The following is a 22,884-nucleotide window of genomic DNA, read 5'->3' on the forward strand; positions in this document are numbered from 1 at the left end:
CAAAAGCAGACAAAACGGCAATCGAGAGAGACAGGAAGATGGATGAAACAAGTTGTGAACTGCAGAAAGAGAAATGGGCAATTTCAGATAAGCAAGGTCAGGTACGGATACGCGTTCAGGATGTGTCCCGTAATTTATCCCTTTTCTTTTTGTTCTCTCTATGAGATGAGAGAACGAATGGATGAACCCTTTGGCCAGGACTCCACGAGACGGACGCGGGACGCGAGGAAGGGTCGCAGCGCAGAGTGCGGCAGGCTTATGCAAAGCAGCAAAAGCAGCTGCAAAACTAAACGGTTCGTTCGGGTAGCCGTGGCGGCGGTCGTTTGACGTGACAGGGGTAAAAAGGGGCCAAATCTTAAAAATTTGGGCTTAGGTAATAATCCTGTCCATCATGTGATCAACGTGACCCAGTCAATCTTGACGGCTTTGCCTATTCGGGATAGGCTCGGAGTGTTATCGACAACGTCATTTCGGTTCGAGCTTATCGATAATCAGGTCGAGCGATAAGGCGTTTTTGGTCTACGTAGTAGAAAGGGAGGCCATGTCAACCTACCTCAGGTACCTAAGGTAAGGTAGTGTAGGCTAATGATTGTTCTCAAGAGAAGTTCTTCAAATTCATAGCACATGGAGATCACGAGCGGCACATTCACTCAAGGGACCATGGCATGCCTAGCTATTTGAGCAATTGAGGCACTCCAGGCCGTAAACGAGCTATTCTCACACAAAACATGGCCCGCCCCATAAACTTCTCGAAACCCAACGACGGATCGGCCGAGATGTGGTCAATAAAGCGAATCAATCCTTCTCCCCTTCACTTCCAATCTCCGAATCAGTGTACTCAATCTCATCTTCGTGTGCATCGCTATCATCCTCTTCATTGGCACCCATGCCATCCACAGCAAACACGTCAAGGTGATGATCGCCGTTGTCCTCTTCGTCATCCCCTTTGCTTTGGATAGGAGCAAACAGCTTTTCTTGATTCTCGATGACGACTTGGCGGAAGAACGGGTGATCCTCCTGGAGAGTCTTGCCTTGCGCAATGAAACCCATTGGGGTCGACATGAAGTCTTGGCCGCGACGGCGAGCGGCGAGCCACTCCTGCACGAAAGACAGGGGCCGCGCAGTAAGACCTTTGGGCGCCATATACACCTTGTGCTTCTCGCCGCTCTGCGTATCGGCAGAGTCGCTGTCTGACCCCTCCTGATCGAGATACTCTAACAATGGCAATGACTGGTCGATGCCAAGGAACTCGCAGAGCTGGTCATACTCGGCCCATTCAAAATACAGCTGGCCTCCGTAGATTCCCAGCTCGGTCTTCAGCCAATCCGGAGCCTTCCAGTCATGAGGGAGGGAAGGGATACTGAAGAAGTTGAGATTGCTGAAATGGAGCATCTTCCGTGTGACTGGAGCCGCGTAGGTAATCAAGTTTGTCGCGCAGTGAAGGGCTGATTCCTTGAGAATAGACAAGAGCATCTCCGCCTCCTCCGGTATAACGATCAAGGCCACTTCGGTCTTGCGACTCCATAGAACCCAGTTCACATTTCGCTGCCGATATGTTAGCAGCGGTCTGTGATAGGACGGAAATCCGTTTGCGAGTAGGGGGTGACTTACTAGGAAATTGTCGCTTGTGAGGTCGAAGCTCAGTTTGACCGTTCGCTCAAATTCCGTCGTAACGTAGAGATTGGAACGCGAGGAATCCGAGACCTTGAACTTCTTGCCTATCGCAGTCTTGGACAAAGACTTGAAGGCAGGGATGAAGGTATGGGCGCCAGCGGGTATTCTTCCTGTCTTGGCGAAGGACTCGACTTCTGGGTGCAGCCCAGGGAAAGTCAAGGCTGGGTAATGATGCGGCTTCTTGACTTGGCGAACTGTCTCAAACTCGAAGGCCACCTCTCGTTCTTGTTCAACTTCTTGGAGAGCGGATGCATGCACAGCTCGACCTGTGTCTTGGAATGCCTTGCGTCTCTGGTTTAATTCCTTAACAAAGGCCTTGATCTTCGTGTCTGAACCCGCCTGAAATTCTCCAGCTCCCTTGATCTTTCGTTTCGGCTCGTACAGCTTCTGTAGGCTATGTTGCTCGTCTTGCTTGATCGTCCCGAGATAGGCCTCCCGCTGATACTTATCTTTGACGAAGTCCGGATTGTCAATAGCAGCCTGCATTCGGCGACAGAAGTCAATGCCCTGGGAATAGTAAAGTGGCTGTAACTGCTCAATACCATCGCAGGTGTTGTCTAAGAGCCAGGAAATCCTACAAAAGGGTTAGCCACGTCATTGGACTAAGCCAGTCATGACCTACACGTCGCGGGAACTCACAGTAGCCCCATGCGGTTTGCGGTGGAGATCAACAATGCTTTGGTACACTTCTGGGGGAGCGAAAAAGGTCACAGATTGAGTCGTACCCAGTTGCCTCAGACGCATAGCAGCTGTGGATGGCCATGTAAGTTCTATGCTCAGGGGAGGCATTGCGTTGAAGTAGTCCCGTTGCTACTCACCTTGAACTGTATGGTCTTTGCTTTGATTCAGTCCAAGAGTCAACGCACCACGTGCCAATGGAGGGAATTTGAGGTCTGTACCTCTCGTATGAGCCTGTAACGTGATCAGCAAAGCTTCCCTAGAAGGCGCAGCCTCTGATTTACCTCATCCAGGTATACCAAACATTTGCTGAGGTCATCGGCGTATGGAGAGGCGAGGAGCGGCGTCTTTCTGCCACTTCGCTGGATGATCCATGGCTTGTTCCATTGGTCAAAGAACAGAGCCGCGGCAGCTTGCTCGTCGACCATCAACCACTGCTTTGCCAGGGTCTCGTTGTCCATCTCCAGGATCTGGGCGCCAGCATCAATCAAAATTCTGATGCCACGACAATGAAGCTCTCTCAATAGATCGATCTCGGATGCACGCGCCCCACGGGGTCCGACAACCCTGTGGCACTCTCGAGACCGATCGTGCAATAGGTATGTGAGAACTTCTGCATTGGTGTGTGAAAGTCCGGGAAGATCGTCTTGCGTGATGGTGAGCGGAAGCATTGTACGATTATCGTTTGTGCCACTGAACCCGGTTGTCATAGCCGATGACGTAGATGCGTATCTCTGCCCTGCTGACTTTGCTTGTGTTGACTGACCGGTTTCGTGAACTGAGAAGAGAGGGATATCCCAGCCATTTGACTGAAGCTTGACCTTGAACTGCTTTGCATGCTGAGGGAAAACGAAGTTGTTCATGAAGTAATCAATAGCTGCAATATTGTACCGCAGAGCTTTCCATATCTCAACAAGTTGCTGGCCATCGTCGACATTGATCGAGTTCCAGGCTTTGAGGTGCTCGGGGAATCCTGCACTGCTCCGGGTCCACTTATCGTATTCAGATGTTGGTTTATCGGACTTGAGAAGATGCTCGAGGGATTGGGTCAGTTGGGTGATGCTGATGCCGTCGTAGTAAAATGCCAGACATGTAAATAGGATGGCGACATCTGGGTGCCCCCACTCAGACTGCTCACTCGGGACGCCTTTGGCGTGGTAAGGCACTGCGATGGGGTCTCGGAGGGGATGGAGCCCATACTGAACGTTCCTTCTCTTCTTCAGAGTCATCATTAAGATGCGGTTGACCAAGATACCCCGCAGCAGATAAATGGTCTGCTTGACGCTTGGACGGTCCGGGCATAGGTGACGGATACGCTGAAGAGTTCCATCCCGGGGTCTTTCATTGAACAAAAACTCCCTAACAGCAAGTCGGTCGGCACCGTCGAGGTTCTGCAACTGGAGGATCCCGGCATCACCCCGTAGCACATCTGAAGTAAGAAGCTTGACAAGGGCCTCCTCGACGTCCGTTCGTAAGAAGAAGAGCAATGGAAAGCCTCCCTCTGATCGTCGAATGACTTCGATCGAGTTCGGAAACTGGTGGGCGAGGGCGTACAGATGTCTGTCAACGAGTCGTAAGAGGTCTTGCGCCACTTGCCAACGATGAGGATGCCCATCGACAGTCATTTGTGAGCCGGAAGGATAGATGAGCTGCGTTCTTACAGCCAATGTGTAATCAGACTCGTCCAAAATGTCGCGGCATCGAGTGCGTAGCCACGACTGGACGTTGATCATTGGCCCAGCTTCCGGCATCCTATTGTCTACCATCCGCTGCAGGCCACTCAACATGAAAGACAGGTTATGCTCCGGCTGGCATACCATGACCCCGGCTTGCTTCGTTATAGTTCTATGCACTCTGTGGTATGCTCGAACGAGGTTTTCGTGTGTAGGGGTTCGACGAGAAAACGGAATGTGTCGGACTTGTCGATCGAGAAGACCGCCGAGTCGTGCCTGAAGGAGCTGGGCCGTTTGCAGCAAAAGAGCTTTGGGAACCACTACTCTTACAAGGTTTTGGGTATTTGCCAGCGCAGCAGCCACCATAGGTATGATGCAAGATGTTTTGCCTGTTCACCATTAGCCATCAGCATCATCATGAAAGAAGGCGTGTGAGCCAGTTTCTTTGTACAACTAACCTTGCCCCATGTTCATCTGTAAGACAGAATTGCAACCAGAAGCTGGTGATATTGTAGCCAAGGCAACGTCAACCTGATCAGGTCGAATCATCAAATTGGCTTCGATTTCGAGAAGTAACCAATCGGGATGCTCGGATGGCTGCCAATTTGAGTGGCCCTTGTTTGCCATTTCGTCTGCGTATCTTCCAGCATCGCCACGCATAGTAGCATGATTGATACGGAGATCTCGCTGAGCGTCTGTGATTGAGATGCCAAAGTCCAGCAATGCCTCGAACACTGAGTTGCCGAATTGAACGGGCGTAGCAGTCGACCGGAGCTGTTCCAACAAGGTCACAGTAGTGATCGCAGGCCAAAGCTGACCGGCCTTGAGCCAATGCACGCATTCAGCAGAGAGATTCTCGTTAGGTTTCTCTAGAGCAAGAGCAATAGCCTTGTAGCGTCGTTGGGTCGAAAGAATCGACAAGGAAACCTCACGGGAAACAAAATCTGGTGACGTATCGTCTTGGGTGTGTTTAGAGGCATGCCTGGCAACAAAGGCGTTCAGACTCTTTTCCAGGTCCTTCGCGTATCTTTGGCGTACCAGCGACTTCGAGTTGGACAGGTTAGACACAATTTTTCTTAGTTCAGCATTGGCCCCGCTGGAAGGAATTAGCGTCGTCTTCGCGGACATCCAGCTCGGTGCTAGAACATTGGTCCCAGAACTTCGCATTGTTGAGGATGGAAGCTTGATTGGTTGGCGAATGTGTGATGGGTGGCGGAAGGGTTCGACGAGCCGACCCGCTCTAGGGTCAGTGATCTTGACCTTGACAACTTCTTTCAAGTTGGTCATCCCGCCGTTGTGAAGAGTCGGAATTGTCTTTCTCAACAAGTCAGACCTTAGTGAAGGGATCTCACCACCACGTAGCCGGTCTCCAAAGCTCTCTTCCGATGCAATGAAGCACGGGGCCTCGTATTCTGTCTCAGTTCGGTGCTGATCCAGAATAGACTGAACAGTGCTCAAGTGTGCACACAGGTCCTTGTTTTGATACAGGCGCTTCCATTCAACTCTGACAACACCCAAAGCAGCTTCGATGTCGACCAGCAAAGGCTTAGATATATCTGCAACGCCTGGCTCGATGCAAGGCCACTGTGCAAGTAAGAACTTCGCCAAGAACGCGCAATCATCGTCGGCCTTGTGATCCCAGGCTGCTTTCTGGTCTCTCATGCGTCGAAGCTGTTTGGCACTGGCAAAACTTTTGAGTTCGTCGCCATCATCCTTGGGGGCTGGGGTCTTGAACGGTCCAAGTACTTGAATGAGGTTGTCTAGCTGAGGGACTTGGTTGGGCTGGAAGTCCCGATACTCGACCCAAGCTGGCAACTCAACAGCTTTCAGTTCCTCGTAAACAGCAAAAGCCGCTAAGGTCTTGACGAGGCTCAGATCGGCCTTTGAGCCGTACGACATGGGTGCCAGCATGAACATCAATGTAAAGGGGGTTTGTTGTTCCCGGCAAGACTTGACTAGGGAGCCCCAGTTTGCCGCAATATCAATGCCCAGGCGGTCGTTCAATGAAGTCTTCTCGCAGCTTTCTTGAAATCCACCGATCAGAATGTTTTGAGAGAGTTGCTGTGCCAGGTATTGCGTCGTGGTTGCCTTTTGCGGCCAAGTCCGGAGGAAGTTGACAATCTCCAGAACTTGCAAGTGACGCTGATTAGAAGATGCCGGGGCATCGCGCGACAGGTACTTGCAGTCGACGGCCTTCGGAATATCTGTGCTGTTATCGTAAGACCGCTCATAGATTTGCCTGCGAAGCCTGGCCCGATCATGCAGGTGAGGGTCGCCTGCGGGTGGCAGTACACCGAAATCGACATTCATGAGTGCAAATGACTGGAGCTCTGCCGAAATCGACAAAATCTGTTCCACAATGGGCCTGAACATTTCATGCTGTACACCTTCAGTTAAGCTCACGTCCCAGCGATCCGTTTTCATGACTTTGAGGTCGGTCGGATAATACTCATGCTGTGGAGTGAGCTGAGCGATCTTGAGTAGTACTCTGAGCGGTCCACTGTGAAGGGGAGACCAGGGTTGACAGATCCCAGAGTTTAGCCATTGTAATGCCTCTTCTGTGCCAGTTCGTTCAGTGAGAGGGTCCGGGAACGCCGAAGACGTATATGCGTGTAACTGTGCTTTCATGTAGAGAAGCATTGGCTCTGGAGCCGACTCGATCCGCCCGAGATGTCTGTTGATGACAAATTTGCCATACTCTCCACTGGGAAGCACTCTCACAAGCATGCTGCTATCGATTTGTTTTGCTTCCACTGGACCAATTGGTGTCAATATACTTCTCTGCTGGATATCGCGTGGGTTCCGCAAAACCAGCTTGCTCTCAAGGCCGTACCATGTGCCTATATCTTGGTCTAAGTCAATGTTAGTATCCCTATCACAGGGATATTAGTTAATTAATTCAAACCGTAAGTTAATATAATAATAAGTTAATTAACTATATAATTCTATTACGTATATATAAAAAAGAGGTTCTAACCGTAAGTTAAGTAAGCTATAATAATTAATTATATAATTAATAAATAGCTCCTATATTATTACGAAATTAAATTAAAACTTTAATTTAATATTAACTTTTTTTTATTATTTAATAATAGTAATTAAAAATATAATTTAACCTTAAGCTAGCCCATTAAATTTATTTTTTTCCTTTTTTTTATTTTTTTATATAATTTATTTTTTTATTTATATAATTACTCCTTTTTATTAACGAATTATTCTAACCCTTATTAAGTATAGTTTTTATAAAAGCGTTAATTAATTTATTATTTTTATTAATTTAACGGATCTTAAGGATTTTATTATTTATATAACTACTTAAGGGCTATAATATTAATTATTAACTTTTTTTCTATAATACTTAACTTAACGAGGTACTTATATAATAAGTACGAATTAATATAAATAATCGTAGGATTATAAAAATTAAATCGATTTATAATTTTTAAGTATAATAAAAATTATATAAGTAATATTTATATTATTTATTATTTTATAAACTTTTAATATAAATACGCTCTAAGTAACTCGCTTATTTTTATTAATAAATAGTAAATTATATTATTTTAAATTATAAAGTTATCTTTACTAAGGGTTTTATTAGTAAGGATAATAATATATTTTAGTTATAAAATTAGGTTATTATTATTTATAAATAATTTATTAATAAATATATAGAGCCTTATTATAACTAGCTTAATAAGCTTATATATAAAATTATAACGTATTTATATAGCGAGCGACGTATTATAGCGAGCGACGTATTATAGCGAGCGACGTACGTCCTTATAATTCTACTCTCTTTATTTTTAAAATACTTTTTTTTTATATACAAATATATAATCCTTTTTAAATAAAAGCTAAATTATTTTTATTCTCTAAACTATTAAAAAAGACCTAAAAATATTTATATAAAAGCTATTTTTATTTTTAAAGTCTTTAAATTAATCCTCTACTATTAATGCGCTAAATATATTATATAAGGTAAAAATAACTAAATTTAATAAAGATAATTATAATAAAAGAGGAGGTAATTTTTAAACGAGTTATTAACTTAATTAATTAAAGGTTCTTTTATAATAAAAAATATAAAAAATAGCTAATTAATTCTTAAATATATATAATAAGATATATATTAAATTATAATAAGTAGAGAACTTTATATAACGCGTCCTTAAATTAAAAATACGATTTTAATATTAAATTAATTATTAAAGGGCCTTAGCTAAAGATCTTATTATTATATAAAGCTAGTTTGCTTTTATATAAAATATAATTACAAAGTACGGAATATATAATAATAATATTTATAATTTTAATAAAATAGGTTTTTAATAAGAATATTATTATATGTAAAAGTTATTATAATTTTTAATTATAATAGAAGGTTTTATATAAAGTAGTTTAGTAATTAAGAATAAGTTTTATTATTTTTAGTATATATGCGGATAGCTAGGTACTATTTTTATACGTTATTATAAAAAGTAAATATTATTTCTTTTTTAGTATATTAATAACTAATTCTTAATTATATAGTATATTTATATTTATTTAAATAAAAATAAATAAATAATAAATAATATTAGCTTAAATTAGCTAAAGTATTTTAATTAGTATATATGATTCGTATAAAGGGCTCTTATTATATCTTAATTTTTAATAATTATAATAGTTATAAATCGACTAATTTTAATAAATATTATAAAGAATAAAATATTATTACTTTTATATACTTCTTTATTTATTATATAAGCTTTAACTTCTTAATATTAGGTATTTTAATTTATTAAAGTACTTATATAATAAAAATTAAGAAAATAATATAGATATAAATTTTATATATTATAAAGAATAACTTTTTCTATTTTTAAAATAGTATTTTTATTTTAATAAGCGAAAATAATATACGAGCTAGTTTTAAGTAAGTAAGTCTTATATTTTTAACCCTGAAGTAGTTATTTTTATTTAGATTTTAAATTAAAAATATTAATATTATTAAACTTATAACTAAGTAATTAAGGCTCTTAGGACTTAAAAATATTAATTATAGTACTAAAGAGTATATAAAGTACTATTTTTTTAAAAATAAGATTTAAATATATTAAAGGAGTTTATTAATATTAATATACGAAGTAATTAATTTCTAAGCTAAAAGTATTAATAAGTTAGTTTATAGGCTTATTATTATTAAAGTAGAGAATTATAAGTTTTATATAGGGATAGAGGTACTAAATAAGTATTAAAGAGTAAAAAGACTTAGTTACGTTTTAGAAGGTTATTTAATAATATTAAAGTAGAAGTATTAAAAGTAAAAAGGTAGTATTAATATTAAAAGAGAGAATAACTTTTAAAAGAGGGTTATATAGAAAGTACTAAACTTTATATATAATAATATAGTAAAGCTTAGATATAACGTACGAACTTATAAAATAGTTTAGGATAGTAATAAAGAAGAGGGTAATATATAGTTTTAATTAATTTTGTATATTATAGCTAAGTTAATTTATAAAAAGGTTAAGAGGTTACGAAGAGTATATTACTCGCTATAATACGTTACTCGCTATATAGGTACGTTAATTATAATTTTTATTATTATTAGAGCTATTAATTAAAAATATTAAAATTATACTCCGTAAGTTTTATAGTTTACGTAGTTTTAGTATAATTAAAAATAATTTTAAGTTAATAAATACTTATAATATAAGCTCCTCGTATAAGCTTAGTTTTATACTACTTTTTATAATTAAGGAATATTAAGTTAATAAAACTAATCTTTTTACCCTATTTTTCTTTATTAGAAAACTATATTATCCTCTTAATTATAAAAATCCTTTTATTAAATATTAATAATAATTCTATTATAAAAATCTTTTTAGCTTAGCTACGAATATTATTTTTAAAACCTCGTCCTTTTTTTATAAACTTAATATTTAATAAACTTAAAATATTATTTATTTATATTTTAATAATATTAAATAGATTATTTACGTATATAAATATCAAAAATAAAAATCGTATATTAATATAACTATTAATAATTAGTTAATATAAAAATTATAATATATTACTTATTAATAAGTTTTTAATTTTATAAGATTATATAATAATTTAAATACTTTAATAATTATACTTTTAAGTACTTACTAATTATCTCTTTTAAAAAATAAGTAGGGATTTTCTTTATAAACTTAATAACTAATTATATATACGCTTATATAATATTATAACTCTATATTTAATATTCTTTTATTATAATAATATTATTAATATTATTATTAAGCACTAGTTATAATATTAAACTATAAGTAACTAAATAAATAGTATTACCTTTTAATATTACTATATCCCTAAATAACGTACTTCGATTTCTTATATAACTAAAGAATACCCTTTCTTTTTATTTTTTATATTATATATAATTTAAAAATATAAATATTCGCATATTTAATTAAATTATAAAAATAAATTAGTAAACCCTCGATTTTATAATATATTTATTTTAATAAAGTCTAATCCCTTATATAGCTCCCTATTATTATATATTATTTTTTTATAATTATATAATAAATATAAAATCAGCTTTTTCTTTAGCTATATAAAATATAATATTTATTTCCGTATTAATAATAAATTATTATATTAATACCCTTTATTAAAGTCTTTTAATTATCTTTTATTAATAAGGGTATTATCTCTCTCCTCCTTTTATTATCTATTTATTTTATAATAACGATTTTATTAAGGATAATTTTTACTTATTATTAAGTTATTAAAAGAATTCCTTAGCTCTTTTTTTATAATATTAGAATTTTTACTAAGATTAGTATAATATAATTATATTATTATAATTAATATTTTAAGTAATTAATCCTGATCCTTAATAATAATATATAACTATTCGTTAATAAAAATTAATTTATATAAGCTTTATTTATTATTTAATAACTTCTAAACCTTAATATTTAAATTTAATAATATATTAAAATTAGGGCTTATATTTAACTTATTATAAATAATAATAATTTTATTAATTTATTATTTCGTATTTACCTCGCAAAATACTTTTATTATTTTATTAATTATTTAAGCTCGCTAAGCTATGTTTAATAATAATAACGAGGTTATTATCGTTCTTAAATATATTTTAAATACAAAAAGTATTAAAACTAACCCTTAGGGCTTATAATATTATTATAATACTTAAGTACTATTTAAAAATACCTTATTTATAATATTAGGGCTCTTATTACGGATAATTTTAAACGCTTTTTTAGTTATTAATAAGCCCTTTTACTTTATAATATTATAATATATTTTAATAAATACGATTTTTAGTTAGATACTATATAATAATATTATTCCTAAACTTTATTAACTTAAAACTAATACTAATATTAGTTCTAATCTTATTTAATAATCTTTAGTATATATTAATCTATACCCTTTTAATATTAACTAAATAGTTTTTACTTATATATCCCTAAGAAATTATTCTTTAAAATAAAATAGCTTTATTAATAATATATAATACTAAGCGATTATTTAAATAAAAATATTAATAATGATTTCTTAATTAAAATTAAAGTTATTATATAATTTAAACTTAAATTTGTACGGGTTCTATACGTTTATTTAATATTAATAATATACCCTTATTAACTACTTTAAAGCCCTTATTTTTATATTATTTTCTAAGTACTTAAAAGTTATATAGCTTCGTAATTAATAAGTAGTTAAAGCGTTTATATAATTACTTAAGCTCGCTCTCTATAAAATAATTAATAAATTTAATATTTAATTCGAATTTTATAAACGCGTATTTTTATTATTATTTAATAAGCTCGAAATATTAATTATTAAATAGTTAATTCTTTATATTATTAAATATAATACGTAACTTATTTATATTTTTAAATATAATAAGAATAGTATATTAATAAATAGGATATAAAAATTATTATATTAAAGCGTATAGTAATTTCTATTATATTTAGTATATATTTTTTATTTAAATTAAAGTTAATCCTCGTAATACTTATTATAAATATATTTAATATAACTAGAAATATTTTTTAGAGTATTTAGAATTACCCTTATTTTTAGTTAACTATTATAATACTTTTATATTTAAGATAATTTTATAAAAACTTTTAGATTATACTACTTATTAATATAGAATATTTAAGTAGTATTACTAATTAGTTTTTTAAAATATAAAAGGAGCTCCTAGCCCTCTATTATTTTCTTTTTAATAAGATCTTTATTAATAACTTTTAAATATTAAGTATAATATTTCTTAAACTAAGTATTATAATATTTAATAAACCTCTTTCTTAAAGGATTTTTTATTATAATTATATAAAAAGCTTATTTATTAAAAACCGTATTACTTTTTATTTATTTAATATAATATATCTTTTAATAATTAACAAAATAAAAAAATAATTAAGATTATTAAATTTATTATTATTAATTCTCTTTATATATAAAATTAAATCCTTATTACTTTTTAATACTTCTTAAAATAGCTTATTTTAGTAATACTATTTACTCCTCTATTTATTACTCCTTATAAATAATAAAAAGTAATAAAATTAACTATTAACTTATTTATTTTACCTTACGTTCTTTTTAACTTTTATATTATTTATATAATTTAATATACTCTTTTTTAAAATAATTATTTAATTAATAATTATTCTTTTTATATATAAAATATCTTTTTTTATTATTTTTATTTTAAATTAAATTAGTAACTAATTAAAGAGTTTATTCTTTTTATTTAGTAATTACTATACTTAATATCTCTTCCTTATTTTAGTATATATAATTAAATTAGTATTAATAAGGGCCGTTATAAAATTAGAAGAGTGTTTAATAGGTATTTAAGTTTTAATATTAAAACTAGATCTTAGTTTTAAATAAAGCGTCTTATATTTTTAAATAGTTATTATTTTTAAGACTTTTTATATTATAATATAAAAATATTTTATTTTTACTTATTTATCCTCTTATTTAATTACGTTTTTATTAGCTTATTAATATAGTTAATAAGCTTTTTAAATCTTAAGCTTTAATTTTTTTATTATTTTAATTATAAATTTAAATAAAAATACTTTTAGTTTAAATAAGAGCTCTAAACTCTTATTATTAGTTTTAAAATAACTTCGGATTATATTAATAATACTAAAAAGTTAGTTCGATTAGTTATACGTATTACTTTATAATAATATTCCGTAGCTTTATTAGTTAGTATAATATTAATTATTAAGTAATATTACTATTTTTAAATACTAATTTTTATAATAATTATAAAATATTATAAGGGTTTTTATAAAACTTTATATTTTCTTTTAAATATAATTTTTTAAAAAATATTTTTATAAGGTTTATAAATTATTATATATTAATAATTATTGGGTTACTTTTTATAGATTTTTATAAATTAGAGTAATAACGTTAATTTTACGTAATTAATTTTATATTTTATTAATTAGCTAATAATAAGCTATGTATTAATAATATTATTAAGCTAATTATAAAAATTAATAAAATCGTTATTAATTACTTATTAAAAATAATCCCTAGCCCATATTATAGCTAGTATTAATATATTATTATTAATAATTTTTAATAAAAAGTCTAATTAGTTTACTTTTTATTAAACTCGTTATATTTTAATATTACTTTATTAACTTAGTACTAATTTTATAATATAAATTTATTAATAACGATTATTATAATAAGCGTTTTATAAGCTCTTTTCTTATCCCTTTTCTTATCCTTATACTAATAAAACACTTTAATAATAAAAGAATTAATTAACCCTTTTATAATATTTAAATTAATACTAATAAACTACTCGTTTTTTAATTACTTAGGTTATTAATAATTTTATAAAATAAGAATTACTTTTTAAAACTTTTTATATATAAATTTTTATAATATAAATTAGTACTATATTAATTTATTTACTATTAGAATTATTAAAATCTTTATATACTTACTTTTTTAATATTTTAAATTAATTTTTATTTAATTATATAAGATAGGATCTTTTTTAAAACTATAAACTAACTGACCTTTATTATACCTTAGTTCGTATTTTAATTTATTAAAGTTAGTATATTTAATTTTAATAAAGTTATATTAAAACTACTTATTAATTATAGTATTAACGTACTATTATTACTTATTAAATTTATTAAAGTTTAAGAACTTTCCGTTTCTTTTTACTTTCTTATACCTTATTTTATTAATATTAGCTCTTAATTAATATAGCTATTTATTATCTTTTTATAATCTTTTTTACCTTTTAATTAATTAGTATTAAAAATAAATTTATAAATAGCTTAATAATATCTCGATTATATAACGTTTTTTTAAATTAAAACCTAAAAAGTATATATATATATTAAATAAATTATTATTAATTAGTAATTTACTTTTTATTTTTTAAAATTAATAATTTAATACTATAAAATAATAATATAAAAAGAGCTTTTAAAGGCCCTTTAAAAATTCTTTTTTAATAATAATATAGCTTTTTTAATTTTATTAAAGTTTAAAAATATTTAAAACGTTAGTATTAAAAACCTTAGCTATTTTATTTTAAAATTTTATAATTATTAGTTTTTATAACGTACTTATATAGCGAGTTGCTTATTATAGCGAGTTACCTATTTTTAAATACCTCTTATTATTTTGTAAGTTAATTAAGCTATATTATATAAAATTAATTAGAACTATTTATTAGCCTTTTTTAAAGGTTTTTAAATTACTTAATATATTTATATATTATATTTAGTTTTTATAATTATTATATTGCTATTTGTGCGATTCTTTTCTTTATACGAGTACCCTTTTAATATATATTTTTATTTTTAGTATTAATAACCCTTTTTTATTTAAATTACTTTAATTTTAGTAATATTAAGTAACTCTTTAAGACGTAATTAGGTTTTTAGTTTTTTAGTCTTTATTTAGTATTCTATTTATTATATAAAGCCCGTAGTACTTAGTTTTAATAAGAGCTAGTTTATATATTAACTTATTAATATTTTTAGTTTATAAGTTAATAACTTTATATAAATATATTAATAAGCTATTTTAATAATTATAAATCCGTTTTTTAAAATAGAGCTTTATATAGCGTTATATATTATAATTAATATTTTTGGCCTAAGAGCCCTAGTTATTTAAGTATAAATTAGATAGTATTAGCGTTTTTAATTTAAAATTTATAAAAAAGAACTATTTTTAAATTAAAAGTACGATTTTAATCTATTTAAAACTAGTTTATATATTATTTTTGTTTATTAAAGTAAAAATGCTATTTTAAAGGTGGAAAGAAGTTATTAATATATATATAATTTATATTTATATTATTTTTTTAATTTTTTATTATATAAAGCTTTTAATAGACTAAAATAGTTAATATTAAGAGGCTAAAGCTTATATAATAAATAGAGAGGTATATAAAGAGTAATAATATTATATTTTTATAATAATTGTTAAATTTAGTTAATTTATAATTATTATAGTTATTAAAAATAAAGAGCTGCTTAATACTTTTTATATAAGATTTTATATATTTTTAAAATATTTTAATTAATTTAGGCCGATTTTATTTATAATTTATTTATTTTATTAAGGTAGATATGCTATTTAGGGAATTAGTTATTAATATATTATAAAAGAGGTAATATTTATTTTTATAATAATATATAAAGGTAGTACCTAGTTATCTATATATATACTTTAGATAATAAAAACTTATTTATAATTATTAAGCTACTTTATACGAGGTTTTTATAATAATTAAAGGTTATAATAACCTTTGCGTACGAAAGTATTTTTATTAAAGCCCGTCTTATTAAAATTATAAATATTATTATTATATATTTCGTATTTCGTAATTATATTTTGTACGAGAATAAACTAAGCTTAGATAATTATAAGATCCTTAGTTAATACTTTTTAATAATTAATTTTATATTAAAAACGCGTTTTAGTTATAATTAATATTATATAAAGTTTTTATTTATTACGGTCCGATATACGTTATATTATATTTAAAAAAGTAATTAATTATATTTTATACGTTGTTAAGTTATAATAGAAATTTTTAATTAATTAAGTTAATAATTCGTTTAAAAATTATAGTTTTTTTAAGAAAGTTATTTTTTTAAATTTATACGAGTTTTATATTAAAGTAATAGGCTAGTACGTTAGTTACGAAGTATTATTTTTAGGATATTATAAATAAAAGCTATTTTTATATAGATAGTTTTAAGTTTTTTTAATAGTTTAAAATATAAAGATAATATAACTTTTATTTAAAGAAGAACTTATTATTATACGTAGGAAAGTTATTATAAAGGAAGAGGTTTAAAAAAAGAAAGTGGGCAATTTATTATAATAGGCGACTCGCTATAGGTATATTAATTATTATAATTTTTAAATCCTTTTTTTTTTATAATGCTTTTATATAGGATTTTATAATAATACTTTAAAAATAATTAAGGGGTTACGAGGGGATTATTTAAATTATAAACCTCGAAGTTATATTTATAAAATCTTAGTAATAATAAACCTTTCTATATATTACTAACTTTATTATACTTTATAATTTTTATATAAAGCTAATAAATATTAATAAAATAAAATCTAACTCCTCTTAGTATTTTAAAAATCTCTTTTTATTAATTACGTAATACTTTTTATACTATATAATAAAGCTCGTTTATTATACTAATTAATTAAATAAATAGTTATTATATAAGTAATTCTTTTTATTATATAAGTTATTTTCTCTAATTATAACCTAGCTATAATAAAATTAAATAATAAAAATATATCAAATTAATAATAATAGCTTAGTTACTTTAATACTTTTATTAATTAGTAAGAGTTATTTTAATATAATAAACGTTAACTTTTATAAATAATTAAAAACTATAATCCTTTTATTTTATTCTATTATAAAAATTTATATTTTATTACCTATTTTTATAAAACTAAATAGTATAATTCTCTTATTACGTTCTATTTAAAAAGTCGTCTTATTTATATATAAAATATTTTATTAATTTATAATAATAAAAATTAATTATTAATTAGTATTAGTATCCCTATTATAAAAATATTAGTTAATTAGTTCGAATTATAAGTTAACGTAATAATAAGTCAATTAACTATATAATTTTACTACGTATATATAAAAAGGAGGTTTTAATTATAAGTTAAGTAGGCTATAATAATTAACTATACGGTTAATAGGTGGCCCCTGCGCTGCCGCGAGGTCGAATTAGACTTCTAATCCGATAGTCAATCTCAGAGCCCAATTGAGGTGACTCGAGCAGGCGGCGGGTGTTGATATAAAAAAGAAGTTGTAGCCGGCGTATCTCTACGCTCAACTGTCCTGTGTGCGGTTGGAACACAAGGAGGTGCATCCGTTCTTCAAAGCCATTAAAAATTCCAGCGACGCGGGTGAACAGGCGACTATACGTGTCGACAAGCCGAGAACTTTGGTTCGTGCAGCTGCGATTCTGAACATCGAGTATCCAGTAGTGGTGGCCAATCTTCCATTTGTCGGCATTCGGGATGATGAGTACTTTTCCACTGCGTAGGTCACTTTTTGGATTTGGGAGGTTAGCTGAAGTCCCATTTCGCACACTGTTATCTCGAAACTCACAGCCAGTGAACGCAATCATTCAAAAGAGGGCCGGGTAGATCCCATGCGTCTCGCGATTTGAACTTGCTTCTGTGTATCAATTGGAGGTACTGCTGTCCTTTAGTCGCCCGAATGACAATGGAATCGCCGTCGTAACCAATATCGATGCGATATCCACGATGTTTAACAGTCAGTGCTGGTACTCGGGTCAGTCAAAACCATCTCATTGTCTCTTGGAAATGGTGCTTACTGTAGTCCATGCCAGGCATGTCCGAAGGACGAGTAAGCAAAGCCTGCTCACCGAAAAGTTCCGTGAGGACTTCTGTATGTTCAGGCGGCCTGGGAAGTCTCTGTCAATGAGTCAGCCTATCTCACTACCTCACTAGTAGTCAACGGGTGCGTACTCCAAGGGGACGGTTGTCGACGAGGAGCAATCCTGTGCAAGTATTATACTGAACCGTCTGCATGCACTCTTCCCAGCCGTCATGGCCTTGGATCTCGCAGATAACCCATTCTGACTCAAGCTGGAGAGAATAAATCGTACGAGGACGGCCGTCGGCTTCAGGCCATACTGTCATAATTGCGATCCTGAAGGTGTCGGGTGCAGACGCAATGGACTTGCGTACCAGTGATGATAGACGATATGAGAGCTTCATGTCCGAAATAACAGCATGTTGGAGAATTTGAGGCAATGCGCCGACGTCAACAACCAAGTTGTCCTGGACTGTAATGCAACACTCGATGTACGTTTGCAGCGACGGGGGATCAAGATTCGCAACCTGGTTCGCATGGATGATGTACGTGCGCTTGCAAAGGACCGCTGCCCACAGAGCGTACTGTTGACACCTGCGGGCTGTTTCAACATCTCTTGCTCGGAATGTCTCGAACCGAAGCATTTCAACCCATCGCAAGCAAATTTCTCGTGCTCGGATAATGGTTGGAAATCCCTTTGGGTCGGGGTTTGTGGCCGTCAACGCGAAAGTCCGGAGCAGAAGTGTGATCAGAATGTCCATTTGATATGTTTCGCGCCAATTGGCCTGCACGCTTTCCAGTCGCGTCTGAATCTGCTCCATGAGTCTTCCGCAGAACGACTCGTCTCGAAAGATGTTGTGAGTGGCTCGAAGAAAGTCACCGGAGGTATCTTGCGGGCCGCTTTGGAGGACGAGATGGGTCACCAGAAGCATCGTGACTTCGCTTGAGAAGTTCAAATTTGTTGAAGCTAGTTCCGTGAGCAAGACGATCCAGCGTTGAGCCTTCCAGGTCATGAGTGTTTGCATGGCCAGATATTCGTGGTTATTGATCCCCAGAGGGCAGCTTGACTGGCTAGCAACAACTTCGTAGGAGGACGGACCTGGGCCACTCAACGAGTAGGTCTTTGTCTCCAGCAGCGAACTCCAAGGCGAACTCTTTGGCAAAACCAGAGCCACTTGGTGCTCGAATGAAGGTCGGAATCTCACGCGGCTGGGCCACGTTGAGGTCGATTCGTCAAAGTATCCGAGCCTCAGAGCGTTTGGGCGGCATACACCATCACGTCCTCCATACCATTCAACTGGAAAGGGAACCGAAGTGTAGTGAGTGACATGAACTGTAGAATCCAATAGTAAGACATTTGCTGCATTGCGAGACAGGCACAAGAGGCGGGAAGCCGATCGGCAAGGGAATGAGGGCAAGAGATTTCAGGATACATCGCGAACTTACAAGGCTTTGTAGTCGAGGCTAAGCCAAGCTTATGATGGCTCGGTCTCCAAAAAGACTTTAGCTGGAGATAATCTCTCAGAAGACACCGAGGCGGAATGGATTTGTCATCAAAGTGAGTCGCGAGCTGTCGAAGAAGCCACCATGTCGTATCTCGATATGCCGCATACTCCTTTGGACAGACTAACTCGAAAATGACTGCTCGTGCAACGACAGGGTCACTAGGAAGGGGGTCTTCGAATATATTGATGCGCATGCTTTGAGCTCTCTCCATCATGGAACACCTCGAACAGTTGCGGTCATGGTACCCGCGGCTGTGAGGATTGTGCTCGTCGAAGACGTAAGTGCAGGCGCTGATGTCGATACGGCTGATCAATTCGTCGTATTCCTTGCTTTTCCTCTTCCACTCCCGTTGTTTTTGATCGCGCATATTGTTGGCTAGCTCAGTGATTGCTCCGTGCAAATCTTCCAAGGCCAGCCCGTCGCTTGATTCCTTATAGTACCGCTCAGCAAAGCAACCCGGCGATGGGTCCTCAAAGATATTGCGGCGGCTAGCACTGGCCTTTTTAACGCGAGCTGACAGAAGGTCTTGGAGCATGCTAAGGCGCCTCATATCCACAAGCTGCGGTAGAAGAAGAACATCGAGCATTTGTGGGTAGAACATTGGATGAAAGTCCGTCAGCAGGGGAAATGAAGCGCAAGCGATCGAATCCATCTTGATCCACAACTCCATGACGGTCAGAAGCATCTGGCTTTTTTGTTCTGCGTTGCCCTCATACAAAGGAATTGCTGTATGGATGTAGTCGAAGATTTGTTGAGAAATCTGTGCGCAGGAATCTTTCGACGCTGCAAGGAGCTCCGTCTCGGTGTTAATCAGCGTATGATAGCGCTGAGCATAATGACTGAGATGATCTTTGGGTGTCTCGATCGAACCTTCGCCTGGAACTTCCCGATATTGTCGTCTTCTGCGTGGCGCTCTGTGGCTCACGATGACCTTTCTAATGTAGTCATAGCTCACCTTAAGGCCAAGCTGCAATTCCAAGAAAGAGGCTTTCTTTGGGAGCGTGGGGATTTGCTTAGTCAAGCTCTTCCTCGTCTGAGTGATCGCCCGATGGAGAAAGTAGGAACACTTGTCAATGGTTGTGGTGAAGGTCGGGTTGAGGCGATTGAAGAGAAAGTCGTATCTCGAAATGGCTGCACGATCCTGGGAGCGGCTTCTATCCAGGTCAACTTTGACAAGTCGGCGGCAGACTTTCTTTTTCAAAAAGTGTACTTTCTCAGTGCCAGCTTGGAAGGCGATTGTAGCGTCGAGAAACGTTGACAAAAGCACGCACATGAAGAACTTGTATTCAAGACGACCTTGCTCCGGACTCAACGACAGACAGAGGAACCTCTCGATGCAGACGCGCAGGATGAGGTAGTAAGGTAATCTGCGCCATGGCTTTTTGGCATGATCCCAGCAGACGTCATCGCGAACACGCTTCCTGAGAAGAATTGGAGCAACACGGCGGCCGTTTTCTTCCAGGATTGCCATGAGTAGAGAGGTGATGATGGAAGGGTCACCAGTGTTTCGATACTCGAAGACACTAGTGCCGGCCTTGAAGGCGTGGGCAGCGAAGTCCTTGACGGTTTCTAACGACGCCTGCTCAATGAATGTGGCTAAGCTTGATTGAAAGTGATGATCGGCGAAGGTCGTGAACGGGATGGCGACTGCAATGCCGGGGAAATCCCAGAGTAGGGCACTCTTGGTGGCCAAGACATTTTCATTCTTAGCAGACGCTTCAAAGGCCTCGAAGATGACACTGTCGTTGAATATGGGACTGGAAAAGTGACGTGTCAGCGGTCCATAGACTTATGAAGACGATTACTTTTCAGAGTGGAGGAAAACTCACTCCTGTGATCGACGGATGATGAGGCCAGCATTCTGTTTCTCAATATGCAGAACAATGCAGCCAGACGAGTCCAGGTCGTGTAGTTCTCGAAGAAGAACTGTCTTGTCAACTCGCCCGGCTGCGTTGAGATGCTGACAAGCGGCGAGTGTTTTGCCAATTGAGTCCCAGACATTGCAGTACTGGTCGGCATTGCCAGGTAATTCGCTCATGAACTTGGCGGCGGCAGCCAGACGCTGAACGAGCTCAGACTCGATGAGCTGGATTTGCTTCTCGGGGTCCTGCTGCTGGGGGAGTTTGGCTGGCATTGCCAGGTGGTTGAAAAGCGCATCATGGACGGCCGCTGGCGATTCCAGCGAGGGGTCCATGGTGGCCGGGATCTTTCACTCAGTCGCACAGTAAGGTAAATTAGTGATTTCGCTTGAAGAACGGGGATGTCTTGGGATGAAGATGAGGATGGCGGATTTTCTCGAATGGACGATGTGAGATACGCTGTGGTGGGTTGAGAGGTAGAGATGTACCCTCAGGTAAGGTAGAGAGGAAGTTTGAGAGATATTGAGAAAAACAAGAAGCAAGAAGGAAAAGAAAGACGAGATGGTTGAGCAGCACCGCAAGGAGGAAGGAGCAACGTTTGGGTCGGAATAGTCAAAGGTGGGTCCCCAATTCCGAGACGATTGACGGGAATTTGAACTGGGAAGGCGCATTTGGGGCATAAAGCAGGCAGGCACGGTCCTTCCAGTATCCTCGACTTTCTTCCACTGCAGTTGCCATCGGAAACCTGCAGTCGCTGCCTGAGGTGCCTTACCTAAGGTAAAGTACCTTGCCTTGAAGTGAAAAATTCCTTGGGAGTCTGATCATCTGATGCACTTGGCATTGGATTTCATGATATTCACAGTGCAACAAAGGAAGGCAGAAGTGGACTCGGTGCAAAGATTTGCGATGAAAGATCAAGAGGAGGAAAGAAAGGCTTCATGTTGGATATACAACCTTCTAGTAGATTGTAGACCTTTGAATAACAACAGGCAGGAATGTAAAGAAAGACAACGGAGACGGCAAACTACTCAGAGGCAAGCTAATGAAAGCTAACATCATCCAGCCTCCTTCTCCAAGCATGAAGGAACAATGAACCCCAGTCCGTTAAGACGACCACAGCATCACCTAATTCGAAGATGGATATCTCACCTTCGGAAAGTTGTTCAAACTTCCAACCGACGACGCGATACGCCTTTGGATAGTCTAAGCGCTTGTTATTGTGTCATTTATGATATTTACTTATTCATGCTCGGTTCTCATGATATGTCATGAATTTGGACATAGTTCTCTGGTTGATTTTCAAGTTGCCATTCTTCCATTCCTGGTCGACTGTCAAAAGTCAAGGTGGTACGCGTCCGGGACGCGCGGTGCCAATTGCTTCGAACTATAGTCCACATTGGTTGAATGTTTTCTTGAGCACTCGAGTAAGAGAGGTAGTTGGCCAGGAAAGGTTCATTTGCAACCGCAAACTGAGGTACGGTAGATGAGGTTTGTTGATACAGCGCGTTCGGGGTTTGTCTGCTGCAGTTGAAGCCAAACACCAGATGGCGATAACTTGCTTATATAATCA

The 22,884-nt window shown here is 34.4% G+C and overlaps 1 protein-coding gene across 1 annotated transcript; it reads right to left on the reverse strand.

The window, feature by feature from the left end:
* Nucleotides 1-795: 795 nt before the first annotated feature.
* HER10_EVM0001753 (uncharacterized protein) lies at nucleotides 796-21,649 on the reverse strand (the record flags this gene model as incomplete). Its single annotated transcript, XM_035471488.1, has 12 exons — nucleotides 796-1,545; nucleotides 1,612-2,248; nucleotides 2,297-2,423; nucleotides 2,493-2,586; nucleotides 2,637-4,414; nucleotides 4,484-6,877; nucleotides 17,338-17,657; nucleotides 17,719-17,893; nucleotides 17,948-18,047; nucleotides 18,102-19,282; nucleotides 19,396-21,212; nucleotides 21,285-21,649. 12 exons carry the CDS (start codon nucleotides 21,647-21,649, stop codon nucleotides 796-798), a joined length of 9,738 nt encoding a protein of 3,245 aa, XP_035331232.1.
* Between the last annotated feature and the right edge of the window lie 1,235 nt (nucleotides 21,650-22,884).

Source organism: Colletotrichum scovillei, assembly GCF_011075155.1.
Source record: "Colletotrichum scovillei strain TJNH1 chromosome Unknown Contig00007, whole genome shotgun sequence".
Classification (NCBI taxonomy): Eukaryota; Fungi; Ascomycota; class Sordariomycetes; order Glomerellales; family Glomerellaceae; genus Colletotrichum; species Colletotrichum scovillei.